The 13,840-nt window shown below is 39.8% G+C and overlaps 1 protein-coding gene across 1 annotated transcript in view; it reads left to right on the forward strand.

Moving 5' to 3' along the window:
- Positions 1-13,840, forward strand: part of ttc6 (tetratricopeptide repeat domain 6) — a 228,555-nt gene that overhangs the window by 79,791 nt on the left and 134,924 nt on the right. The window contains exons 10-13 of the mRNA XM_043698490.2: positions 723-1,222; positions 1,323-1,836; positions 7,525-7,654; positions 8,021-8,193. Coding sequence (XP_043554425.2) covers positions 723-1,222; positions 1,323-1,836; positions 7,525-7,654; positions 8,021-8,193 — 1,317 coding nt within the window. The remainder of the gene's footprint in view (positions 1-722; positions 1,223-1,322; positions 1,837-7,524; positions 7,655-8,020; positions 8,194-13,840) is intronic.

A 13,840-nucleotide genomic window follows, 5' to 3' on the forward strand; every position in this document is an offset into this window, starting at 1 on the left:
GATCTTTGAGTATAGGAATTGGGATGTCATGTTCAGGTTGAGGAAATTGGTGAGGCCTCTTCTTGAGTACTATGTCCAGTTCTGGTCACCCTGTAATAGAAAGGGTTCAGAGAGGATTTTCTGGGAATTGAAGGTTTGAGTTATAAAGCAATGCTGCAACTTTTTTCACTGGAGTATAGAAGGTTGAAGATTCTTGGATTTTCTAAAATCATGAGGGGCATAGATGAGATGAATAACAAGGGTCTTTTCCCTCGGGTGGGGGAATTCAAAACTAGGGGACATATTTTAAGGTGAGAGGAGAAAGATTTAAGAATAACATGAGAGGCAACTTTATACACAGAGAGTGGTTTGTCTGTGGAATGAACTGCCAGAGGAAGTGATGGATGCAGGTACAGTTACAATGTTTAAAAAACGTTTTGGTATGTACATGAATAGGAAAGAGTTATATGGATATGGGCCAAATTCAGATAGGTGGGACTAGTTTAGTTTGGGAACATGGTTGATGTGGACCAATTGGATCAAAGGGTCTGTTTCCATGTTGTATGACTTGATGAATCTATAACTATGGCCTAACTAGCGTTTTATTTATATTTAGTAAATCTGTTAAAAAGCCTATACTGTATCTCTCAATCTTTCTATTGACAACTTGCTTTCATATTTGATATAGACAGTAGATGGCACTAAAGTAAAATAAGTAAATCCTTTATTTCTTTGAAATTCAGAGTATGATACCTGAACGGACAATACAACATTCGATACAAAAGAGGAGGATAGTTATATATATAAATTTACAAAACACCACTGACGAACCTGTGATTACCAAGCATAACTCATTACCAAACCTCCATTTCTTTGAAGATGAGAAAATCCTGCCGCTATCTGCTCCTTTCAAAACTATGATGAAGGAGATCGAACTCCAGAGGGAACAACTAATTCAGGCTTCAGTAGAGACCACCAAACAGGAAGAACAGGCAAAAAGGAAATCAGTAGAAGGCTTTCTGATTTCAGATGTTTCTCAACTGAATGCAATGCCAGTAAGAAGCGTATCTATACAACAGACGCAACCTTCAGTTGCAGCTCCAGTAACAGAAGCAGTCATCAAAAGAACAAAAAAGACGAAACGCCGAAAAAAACTTAAAGCTTATATGAGAAAAACACCTCTATCAAGAAAGTTAGCTTTTGTTTACAGAAAACTGTCGATGCCTCCAAAACGTATCAAAAGGTTTATTTATTATCCTTTTAAGATATAATGGCATTGATTCCAAATTGAACTTTAATTATTATACAATTTATAATTTTATGTTTGAAACTCTCTTAAACAGATCAGGATCTTTGCCTACACTAATTACTCGTAATGGTGAAGATGGTAACTTTCCCCACCGAGATTCTAGCGTACCTCGCTTATTTAACTTTGAAAACTTTGCAAAAAAGAAAGGAGGAATTCCTGAAGGTGTCGTTACCAGAGAGTGGGTCAGAGATATATGGAACAAATGGTTTGATGAAGTCTTCCCGCCATTAGAACCAACCAGTCAAGCAACTATCGATAAAAAAGACATACCGGTGGTTCTGAAAGAAAAACAATCTTCTCAATTGTACGTCAACCTGCAGGAGATAGAACTGCAGAATTTACAGCTATCAACAGAACAAGAAAATTTAGAAGTGTATCCAACAGGTTCCCAGTCTGAAGTCACTCGAGCTGCTTTGCAGTCTTTAGTAAATGATGTAACGTACCGCATAGATGTAAATGGTGAATCCACAGCGTTTAATTATTGCCGTCGGGGAGCTTTGTATAGAAGATTAGGACAGTTAAAGTCAGCCATGGAGGATTTAAATGAAGTAAGTGCACACAAAATTTAAGAAATATATATTTGTAATAACGTTGTTGGCCTTCTTTTGTGTTTACAAATTTGTTTTCCATGCCACAGAAAGTATTGTCAATTGAGGGAGAAAGCGAAAAAGTGATCAGCAGAAGTTGGAAAGCAGTTATAATCTGGAATTGTGTGAAATATGAAGCTATTTTCCTCTTTTGGCTGTGTTTCTTGTAATGATAACGAATAGGGTGAGATATTGATGTTCATCACGATGTGACAGTAACACTGGTTATGTGTCAGAGATTGTGAAGAAAGGATGGAATAGTTTGTGTTAGTGAGAGATGCAGTTACCCAGATAACAGTATTATGTATGATAGTGAATAAAAGAGAAACCTGTCAGTCAGCCAGTCATCACTTTCCGGCAAACCATTTCAAGCCACAAATGACCAGAAGGAACAGCCATCTCTCCAATGTGTGGAATAGAATATCACATTGCCAGCCTCATGGCAACAAAAAATTTTTAGTCTTTTCATTGTTTAATTTATATACTGATAAATCAGACAAAAGGCATGAGTTAACAGTTATATTTAATTTAAAAATGATGTTGCTCTGACTTGATTAAACTTAAAATGTAAGCCATAAGTATTAATTTAAAGTGGAACATTGTTTTGTAGAGGAATAAGACAGTAGATTGAAAGAAGCAAAAATGGTCCTTAGTAGAGTAATATGCTCTTTTTGTCGGATGTGGGAGTTTAGGGAGAGTTTATGGGTTACTGAGGATTATATCTGCAATAAATGTCATTGGTTGTGAATCCTATCAGTTCAAATGTATCGTTTGGAGAGGCAGTTAGAGGCAATGAGGAACTAAAAGAGAAAGGGGGTGTGATGGATGTCAGTTATAGGAAGGGAGGAAAGTCTCAGATACTGTCACATAGTTAACTCCAGGAAAGGTAAGGGAGGTAGGCAGGTAGTGCAAGAGTCTTCTGTGGGTATTCCCATTTTAAACATGGTGTTTTGGAAAATGTTGGGGGTGGTGGATTCTCAGGGGAATGTAGCATGAAGAGCCAAGTTTTGAGTATTGTGACTGGCTCTGATGTAATGAGAGGTACGTCGGGTTCCATGCGATTGATTGTCTTAGGGGACTTTCTAGTCCAAGGTACAGACAGACATTTCTGTGGCCAGCAGCGAAAAATCAGAATGGTGTGTTGCTTCCCTGGTGCCAGGATCAAGGATGTCTCAGACAGGGCACAGAATGTTCTCAAGGGGGAAAGGGGCCAGCAAGACATCATTGTGCACATTGGAACCAATGACATAGGAAGGGAAAATGTTGAGATTCTGAAGAGTGATTACAGAGAGTTAGGCAGGAATTTAAAAAGGAGATCCTTGAGAGTAGTAATATCTGGGTTACTCCTGGTGCTACGAGCCAGTGAGAACAGGAATAGGAGGATAGAGCAGGTGAATGCATGGCTGAGGAACTGGTCAGGGCAGGCAGGGACAAAACAGAGAACAAGGTAGGACTGATAAATTAAACTGCATTTATTTCAATGTAAGAGACCTGACAGGGAAGACAGATGAACTCAGGGCAAGTTTAGGAACATGGGACTGGGATATCTTAGCAATTACAGAAACATGGCTCAGGGATGGACAGGACTGGCAGTTTAATGTTCCAGAATACAAATGTTACAGGAAGGATAGAAATGGAGGCAAGAGAGGAGGGGGAGTGGCATTTTTGATAAGGGATAGCATTACAGCTGTACTGAGGGAGGATATTCCCAGAAATACATCCAGAGAAGTTATTTGGGTGGAACTGAGAAATAAGAAATGGATGATAACCTTATTGGGATTGTATTATAGACCCTCGAAAAGTCAGAAGGAGAAGCAAATTTGTAAGGAGATCTCAGTTTTCTATAAGAATACTAGGATGGTCATGGTAGGGGATTTTAACTTTCCAAACATAGACTGGGACTGCCATAGTGTTAAGGATTTAGATGGAGAGGAATTTGTTAAGTGTGTACTAGAAAATTTTCTGATTCAGTATGTGGATGTACCTACTAGAGAAGGTGCAAAACTTGACCTACTCTTGGGAAATAAGGCAGGGCAGGCGACTGATGTGTCAGTAGGGGAGCACTTTGGGGCCAGCGAACATAATTCTATTAGATTTAAAATAGAGATGAAAAAGGATAGATCAGATCTAAAAGTTGAAGTTATAAATTGGAAGAAGGCCAATTTTGATGGTATTAGGCAAGAATTTATGGGCGGCACAGTGGCACAGTGGTTAGCACTGCTGCCTCTCAGCGCCAGAGACTGGGGTTCAATTCCCACCTCAGGCGACTCTCTGTGTGGAGTTTGCACATTCTCCCCGTGTCTGCATGGATTTCCTCCAGGTGCTCCGGTTTCCTCCCACAATCCAAAAATGTGCAGGTTAGGTGAATTGGCCATGCTAAATTGCCCGTAGTGTTAGGTGAAGGGGTAAATGTAGGGGAATGGGTATGGGTGGGTTACGCTTCGGTGGGTCGGTGTGGATTTGTTGGGCCAAAGGGTCTGTTTCCACACTGTAAGTAATCTAATCTAATCTAAAAAAAACTTTCAAAAGCTGATTGGGGGCAGATGTTCGCAGGTAAAGGGACGGCTGGAAAATGAGAAGCCTTCAGAAGTGGGATAACGAGAATGCAGAGAAAGTATATTCCTGTCAGGGTGAAAGGAAAGGCTGGTAGGTATAGAGAATGCTGGATGACTAAAGAAATTAAGGGTTTGGTTAAGAAAAAGAAGGAAGCATATGTCAGGTATAGACAGGATAGATCGAGTGAATCTTTAGAAGAGTATAAAAGCAGTAGGAGTATACTTAAGAGAGAAATCAGCAGGGCAAAAAGGGACATGAGATACCTTTAGCAAATAGGGTTAAGAAGAACACAATACAAATACATTAAGGGCAAAAAGGTAACTAGGGAGAGAATAGGGCCCCTCAAAGATCAGCAAGGAGGCCTTTGTGTGGAGCTGCAGGAGATGGGGGAGATACTAAATAAATACTTTGTATCAGTATTTGTGGAAAAGGACATGGAAGATATAGAATGTAGGGAAATAGATGGTGACATCTTGAAAAATGTCCATATTGCAGAGGAGGAAATGCTGGATGTCTTGAAATGCATAAAAGTGGATAAATCCCGAAGATCTGATCAGGTGTACCCTAGGACTCTGTGGGAAGGTAGGGAAGTGTTTGCTGGGCCTCTTACCGTTATATTTGTATCATCGATAGTCACAGGTGAGGTGTTGGAAGACTGGAGGTTGGTGGTGCCACTGTTTAAGAAAAGTGGTAAGGACAAGCCAGGGAACTATACAAACGTGAGGACTGCAGATGCTGGAAATCAGAAGTTAGATTAGAGTGGTGCTGGAAAAGCACAGCAGGTCAGGCAGCATCTGAGAAGCAGGTAAATCAATGGTTCGGACAAAATCCCTTTATCAGGAAACCTGATGAAGGGCTTTTGCCCGAAACACTGATTTTCCTGCTCCTTGGATGCTGCCTGACCTGCTGCGCTTTTCCAGCACCACTCTAATCTAAACCCAGGGAACTATAGACCAGTGAGCCTGACCGTCAGTGATGGGCAAGTTGTTGGAGGGAATCCTGAGGGTCAAGATGTACATGTATTTGGAAAGGAAAGGCAAGGACTGATTAGGGCTAGCCAACATGACTTTGTGCATAGGAAATCATGTCTCACAAATTTGATTGAGTTTTTTGAAGAAATAACAAAGAGGGGTAATGAGGGCAGAATGGTGGACATGATCTATACGGACCTCAGTAAGGCATTTAACAAGGTTCCCCATGGGAGATTGGTCAGCAAGGTTAGAGCTCATGGAATACAAGGAGAACTCGCCATTTGGATACAGAAGTGGCTCAAAGGTAGAAGACAGAGGATGGTTGTTTTTCAGACAGGAAGCCTGTGACCAGTGGAGTGCCACAAGAATCGGTGCTAGTAAGTTTGCAGATGACGCCAAAATTGGAGGTTAGTGGACAGCGAAGAAGGTTATCTCAGATTACAACAGGATCTTGATCAGATGGGCCAAAGGGCTGAGAAGTGGCAGATGGAGTTTAATTTAGATAAATGGGAAAACAAATCTTAGCAGGACTTATACACTTAATGGTAAGGTCCTAGAGAGTGTTGCTGAACAAAGAGACCTTGGACTGCAGGTTCATAGCTCCTTGAAAGTGGAGTCGCAGGCTGAAAGGATAGTGAAGAAGGCACTTTTCCATTAAAGTAGTCCTCCTTCTATGAAATCTAATCGACTCATATCATTCCCCAGAACCAGACTGAGGAACTATATTGATGAGGAAAATTCTCCTGAACATATCTTAGAAATCCTTTCCCCTCCCTACTCTTTACACCATTAATGTTCAAGTTTATGTTAAGATAACAGTAGTTCCAATTATCATTTTGCTATAGTTTTTGTATTGCAATATTGCTCTTCTATCTTTTCCAGTAGTTGCTGGCCTGTGGTTTACAGTTATCTGTATTGTTACTTAACTCCAAACAAATACTTTTCATCTTTCACTCGAACAGTACATCCCCTTTCTCCAGTTCTGTGATAATCTCCTGAATTGCAGGCAATCACCCACCCCTTTCTATAAACACTTTTACCCTCATAACAGATCATTGCACTGTACTGTAAGTAACATTAGCACCACAGAAATGCTAGACTATGACCATCACCAATAAGAGACAATCCAGCCACCGCCCCTTGACATTTAATTGTGTTACCCTTACAGAATCCCCTTTATCAACATCCTGGGGTCACCATTGACCAGAAACTCAACTAGATTCAGTACATAAACACAGTGGCTACAAGGACAGGTCAGAGGCTAGAAATACTGCAGCGAGTGACTGATCTCCTGACTCCCCAAAGCCTGTCCACGATCTGCAAGGCACAAGTCAGGATTGTGATGGAATGCTTTCCACTTGCTTGAATGAGTGCAACTTCAACAACATTCAAGAAGCTTAACGCCATCCAGATCAAAGCAGCTGCTTGATTTGCATTGCATCCACAAGCGTCCACTCCACCAACACGCAGTAGCAGCAGCATGTACCTGCAAGATGCACTGCAGAAATTCAGCAAAGATCCTCAGACAGCACCTTCCAAATCCATGACCACTTCCACCTAAGGACAAGGGCAGCAGACATAAGGGAATACCACCACCCTTCAAGTTGCCTCCAAGCCACTCACCATCCTGATTTGGAAATATGTTGTTGTTCCTTCACTGTTGCTGGGTCCAAATCCTGGAATTCCCTCCCTGATGGCATTCTGAGTTAATCCACAGCAGGTGGACTGCAGCAGCACAAGAAAGGCAGCTCACCACCACCTTCACGAAGACAACTAGGAATGGGCAATAAATGCTGGCTAGTCAGTGATGCCCACATCATACAAATGAATTAAAGAAAATTGAATTATGCATTGTCTTACATTTCTGTTATTACAAAAGGTACAGCATTAGACTTATTATGAGCAAAGTATCGGGAGATACACTTGTATTAGCATCTACTAAAAGATTGTGTTATTTTCACAGTAATATGGGGATCAATTTCATTTTATATATTTTTGTTTGAATTACTTATTAGCTATAATTGTATTCGTGGTTTATTTGTGATTAGTGTGTATACAACTGGCCAAACTGTAATTAACAAAAATTCTATTTGAATAATAATTCTATTGCTTTTTGATTTAGGCTATTAAATTAGAACCGATGTTGCTTGACAGCTATTGGCAGAGACATTTCCTTTATCTTCTTCAGTTGAGAATATCTGATGCACTAGATGATCTTAATTTTGTACTTAAACACAATAGAAATCATGCAGGTACAGTAATTAAATTGTTTAATTCCTACTTTTCATTTTTAGTGGTATTGTTCCATTTGATCAAGTGTCCAACTGGAAGAAAGCACATTTAGAAATTTAATTATGCGGGATTTATAATTCTAGATAAATAGACATAACTTCTCTGGCATTATTGTTAGCTTCCAAAAATATTATTCATTCACATATTAACAATAGGAAATAAATAATTTAAAGTTGGATATAATTTTAAGTTGTAGTTTTTCATCAGAATTTTCAATTTTCAATTTGCATTAAAATAAACTTTATCTTATGTATGGGGTTTTGAATGCATATTTCACAAAATTACATATAGCTTCTATAAAGTTAATATCTTTTTTTTACTGCTAGATGCCTACACTTCAAAGGGAGACATTTATAGAAATAAAGGGGATATCACAATGGCAATCATAAATTATTCTCAGGGCCTCAAATGCAGACCTGATGCTGATATCTATTTCAAGAGAGCTGAGATGTATGAAAAAAACAATGACCTACTTTTAGCTATGGAAGATTATTTTATGGTAAGTTTATTTGCTTTTGAAGATATTTCGTAGATATGAATTTGACATTTTTTCTGCAAGTGAGTTGATCACATAAATTTTCTCTTTGTAACCATTTCCCCAGGTTTTTCCTGTTATTTTTAAATAGAGTCATAAATCAGCAAAATTTAATGTCAAGTTGTTTCAAAATGTTTTCACTTTTGATTGTCAGAACATATGAAGGGAAAATAAAAAAAAGGTTAGATAGAAATGGTAACAAAATGGAAAGCAGAGGATAGGGTTTGATGACAGTTATAATTTGTTAGATTTGTATAAAATGGTACATTTGGTGGGAAGAATACCGAGGCTAAAATCTCCTTGGAAAATAAATCTCTAAGTTGGACAATCTCTTTACTTGCTCATTTTACTTTGCTCATTCTCATGTTATTACTTGTACTCATGAGTTGTTCAGCTACCTCAGACCCAATACCGTTGTTGTCAGACTGATAGCCCTTGACATCTGTATCTGGTCACAAATTCACAAACCAATCAGCAAACTGTTGCTGACGAAACCTCACTTTGTATTTAACTATTTTACATGTCATTTGCTCTTACACCTTCTCCTACTGCTTGCTAAGCAACGGTGTAAATAGGATTTACAATGTGTTTCAGCTACAGTATCTGCTTTTCAACAATACAATAATCCCTCCCTCAGTTGCTGTGAAACAGTCCTTTTTCCAATCCAGTCCATATCGAAAAATGAAGTGAGAAAAAAAATGCCCTCTTTACAATGTTTGTTTTTTATTTGTCAGAAAAAAGGTATCAAATATTCATAATGTAACACTGTTTTGAACATCTATGCCCAAACCATTACTTCAAGTGATCACTCTTCCTTTATGTACTCCTCATGATGCTACCCCGTGACTTCAGAAGAAATAAAGACAACCGCTCATATCTCTGTATTGACTGGTCAGTGTGATCTGAAACTGTGATTGCCGATTATAATGATTTCTGAGCTGCACAGTGATAAGAAGCTGGAGCAATTTGAACACCCTAACTCCAGGCCTCATCTCTCCATTTCACTTCTTATGGCCCACCCACAATTTCGTGTTAGCAGTGAGCTTAGGTAGCATTATTCTACACTTCATAACATCACACAATGATCACGATGCAGATGAAAGCTGTTCAGCTCATCATTCCTTCTGGCAGTAAGACCCTGAAAAGTTAAGAGTTATTCAATTTTCCTGCACCATTCGGAGCAAGCAGTCCATTGTTGGGAACCAGCCTGCATTCACCTGATTACCTCATCACATGTTTTCATGTAGGTTGGCACTTTTTACATGGAAGTAGGCAGTAGAAAAGCCGAGAACAGAATGGCATTCATGTTAAAGCAGTCTCCTCCAATTTCTCACCAGCGATGTGTTTGCGAATGAGTTCAAATATCTTCTGCTACTTCTTCAGAGTTGCCCTCTTCTACCTTAAAGCACTTCACAGGAGTGAATATAATTTGAATATGGTTAAACGTAATTTGACACCAAATCTTAAAAAGATAATATTTGTGCTAATGGCCAAATACTTGGTCAAAGGAGTAAATTTTAAGAAGTACGTTAAAGAAGGTTCAGAAGAAAGCTTCCATAGACTATCCCAGAGTTTAAAACTATTGCATCAGTTCTGGTCACCCTACTATACTGCGTGCAGTCCTGGTTGCCCTACCATAGAAAGGATGTTATTAAACCAGAAAGAGTGCAGAAAAGATTTATTAGGATGCAACCCAGACTGGTAGGTTTGAGTTATCAGGAGAGGTTAGATTGGCTGGGACATTAGAACATAGGAGACTGAGGGTGACCTTATGGAGGTCTATAAAGTCATGAGATTAGATAAGGTAGATAGCCAACAGCCTTTCCCGTTGCTAAGGGAGTCTAAAACTAGAGACCTTAGATTTAAGATGAGAGGGGAGAGACAGGAAAAAGTCCAGCGGGGCATTTATTTCACACAGAGGGTGGTGAGTGTCTGGAACAGGCTGCCAGAGATGGTGTTGGAAGCAAGAACAATTTTGTCATTTAAAAAAGCATTTTAACAGATACATAGTTGGGATAGGAATGGAGGAATGTGGACAAAATACCTGGCAAATGGGACTGGTTTAATTGTGAAAACTGGACAGCATGGGCAAGTTGGGGTGAAGGGCCTATTTCCATGCTGTAGACCTAAAAAAGAGACCATGGCAACTGAAGGCACAACCAGTGGTGGAGGAATTAAAATCAGGAAAGCTGAAGAGGTCAGAATTAGTTGAGCAAAGATATCTTTTGTGGCTGAGGAGATTATGGAAAAAGGACAAAACCAGGACTAATTCAGAAGAAAAATTAGTATTTTAAAATCAGAAGTCAGTGCAAGTTAAACATGTACAAGAAAATGTTTTGATTGAGTATGTGGATGTACCACTACAGAAGGCGCAAAACTGACCTACTTTTGGGCAATAAGGCAGGGCAGGTGACTGAGGTGTCAGTGGAGGAGCACTTTTGGGGCCAGTGATCATAATTCTATTAGTTTTAAAATAGTGATGGAAAAGGATAGATCAGATCTAAAAGTTGAAGTTCTAAATTGGAGGAAGGCTAATTTTGATGGTATTGGGCAAGAACTTTCAAAAGCTGATTGGGGGCAGATGTTCGCAGGTAAAGGGACAGCTGGAAAATGGGAAGCCTTCAGAAATGAGATAATGAGAGTCCAGAGAAAGTATATTCCTGTCAGTGTGAAAGGGAAGGCTGATAGGTATAGGGAATGCTGGATGACTAAAGAAATTGAGGGTTTGGTTAAGAAGAAGAAGGAAGCATATGTCAGGTATAGACAGGATAGATTGAGTGAATCTTTAGAAGAGTATAAGGACAGTAGGAGTATACTTAAGAGGGAAATCAGGAGGGCAAAAAGGGGACATGAGATAGCTTTGGCAAATAGAGCTAAGGAGAATCCAAAGGGTTTTTACAAATACATTAAGGACAAAAGGGTAACTAGGGAGAAAATAGGGCCCCTCAAAGATCAGCAAGGCAGCCTTTGTGTGGAGCTGCAGGAGATGGGGGAGATGCTAAACGAATATTTTGCATCAGTGTTTACTGTGGAAAAGGACATGGTAGATGCAGATTGTAGGGGAATGGATGGTGACATATTGAAAAATGTCCATATTACAGAGGAGGAAGTGCTGGATGTCTAGAAATGCTCAAAAGTGGATAGAATCCCAGGACCTGATCAGGTGTACCCTAGAACTCTGTGGTAAGTTAGAGAAGTGATTGCTGGGCCTTTTGCTGATGTATTTGTATCATCGAAAGTCACAGATGATGTGCCGAAAGACTGGAGGTTGGCTAACACGGTGCCACTATTTAAGAGGGGTGGTAAGGACATGCCAGGGAACTATGGACTTGTAAGCCTGATGTTGGTGATGGGCAAGTTGTTGGAGGGAATCCTGAGGGACAGGATGTACATGTCTATGGAAAGGCAAGGACTGATTAGGGATAGTCAACATGGCTCTGTGCATGGGAAATCATGTCTCACAAACTTGATTGACTTGATTTGATGAAGTAACAAAGAAGATTTATGAGGGAAGAGAGATAAACGTAATCTACATGGACTTCAGTAAGGCATTCAACAAGGTTCCCCTTGGAAGACTAGTTAGGAAGGTTAGATCTCGTGGAATACAGGGAGAACTGTCTCAACAGTAGAAGACAAAGGGTGATGGTGAAGGTGGTTTTTCAGACAGGAGGCCTGTGACCAGTGGAGTACTACAAGGATCAGTGCTGGGTCCACTTACTTTTTATCATTTATATAAATGATTTGGATGTGAGTAAGTTTGCAGATGACACCAAAATTGGAGATATAGTGGACAGCGAAGAAGGTTACCTCAGATTACAACAGGATTTGGACCAGATGGGCCAATGGGCTGAGGAGTGGCAGATGGAGTTTAATTTAGATAAATGTGAAGTGCTGCATTTTGGGAAAACAAATCTTAGCAGGACTTATACACTTAATGTTAAGGTCCGAAGACCTTGGAATGCTGGTTCACAGCTCCTTGAAAGTGGAGACACAGGTAGATAGGTTAGTGAAGAAGGTGTTTGGTATGCTTTCCTTTATTGATCAGAGTATTGAGTACAGGAGTTGGGAGGTCGTGTTGCGGCTGTACAGGACATTGGTTAGGCCAGTGTTGGAATATTGCGTGCAATTCTGGTCTCCTTCCTATCGGAAAGATGTTGTGAAACTTGAAAGGGTTCAGAAAAGATTTACAAGGATGTTGCCAGGTTGGAGGATTTGAGCTACAGGGAAATGCTGAACAGGCTGGGGCTGTTTTCCTTGGAGCATCAGAGGCTGAGGGGTGACCTTACAGAGGTTTACAAAATTATGAGGAGCATGCATAGGGTAAATAGACAAAATCATGTCCCTGGGCTGGGAGAGACAAGGACTAGAGGATGTAGGTTTAGGGTGAGAGGAGAAAAATATAAAAGACACCTAACGGGCAACGTTTTCATGCAGAGGGTAGTGTATGTGTGGAATGTGTGAAAGTGGTGGAGACTAGTACAATTGCAACATTTAAAAGGCATCTGGATGGGTATAGGAATAGGAAGGGTTTGGAGGGAAATATGCTGGTTGCAAGCATGTGGGACTAGGTCGGGTTGGGATATCTGGTTGGCATGGATGAGATGGAGCAAAGGGTCTGTTTCTGTGCTGTACACCTCTATGACTTTATGACTCTAAATCAATGAGCACAGAGCTGAAGACTGATTGGACCTTTTGTGATAAAAGATTCAGGCAACAGAGTTTAAAATGATCTTAGGATTACTGAGTGGAAGATGTAGCAGTCTGTCCAGGACTGTATTAAAAGTCAAACCTGGTGTGAGAAAAGATTTCTTGAAAGTTTTATGAGCATGACTGAAACAGGGAATAAAACTGTCATATTATGAAGGAGGAGATAACGGTCCTTAGTGATGGTGCAGGTATATACTCAGAGGTTCATCTTGGAGTCAAAATGATAGCAAATAATTTGGTTCAGTCTCAGACAGTTGCCCAGGACAAGAATGGTTAGAAAATGGAGTTTTGGTGGGGACAAAAAACATGATTTCCACCTACTCTATAATTAATTGAAGGAAATATCTTTCCACTGGGCATTTTTGACAAGCAGTCTGACAATTAGTATCAGTGGAAGAGTGAAGAGAGAACATGAGGAATCATCAGTTGCCATCTGCATGCACATGAAAACTGATGTATTTTTGGATGATCATGTCTCTAACTGTGTCCGAGGCTGCACATGTCAGTAATGATGAGGGTAGATAATGCAACATGATCATGGTTTCACATTATGTCATTTATAACTTTGATTGTAAACTGTTTACTAATGGAAGCTGTGGAAATTTGTATTATTTGTGAAGATTATTTGTAATACTTCACCTTGCGCTTTACGTAAAGTCGTGCAAAAGGTTGTAAAACCCAATCGGAAAGAAAATTGGGCAGTAATATAATAATAATTTTTCAATGTTGCTATTTCAGCAAAAAAAAACATTGCTGGGAGATATCAGCTGTTTGTACAGAGGATTTGAGCAATAGGGAGAGGCTGAAAAGGCTGCGGCGATTTTCCCTGGAGTGTCGGAGGCTAAAGGATGACCTTATAGAGATTTATAACATTATGGGGTACAAATGAAATAGCTAAAGGCTT

The sequence above is a fragment of the Chiloscyllium plagiosum genome, unplaced genomic scaffold (assembly GCF_037043375.1).
Source record: "Chiloscyllium plagiosum isolate Xiang-an unplaced genomic scaffold, Cpla_swu_hap1 HiC_scaffold_8, whole genome shotgun sequence".
In the NCBI taxonomy this organism is placed as follows: domain Eukaryota; kingdom Metazoa; phylum Chordata; class Chondrichthyes; order Orectolobiformes; family Hemiscylliidae; genus Chiloscyllium; species Chiloscyllium plagiosum.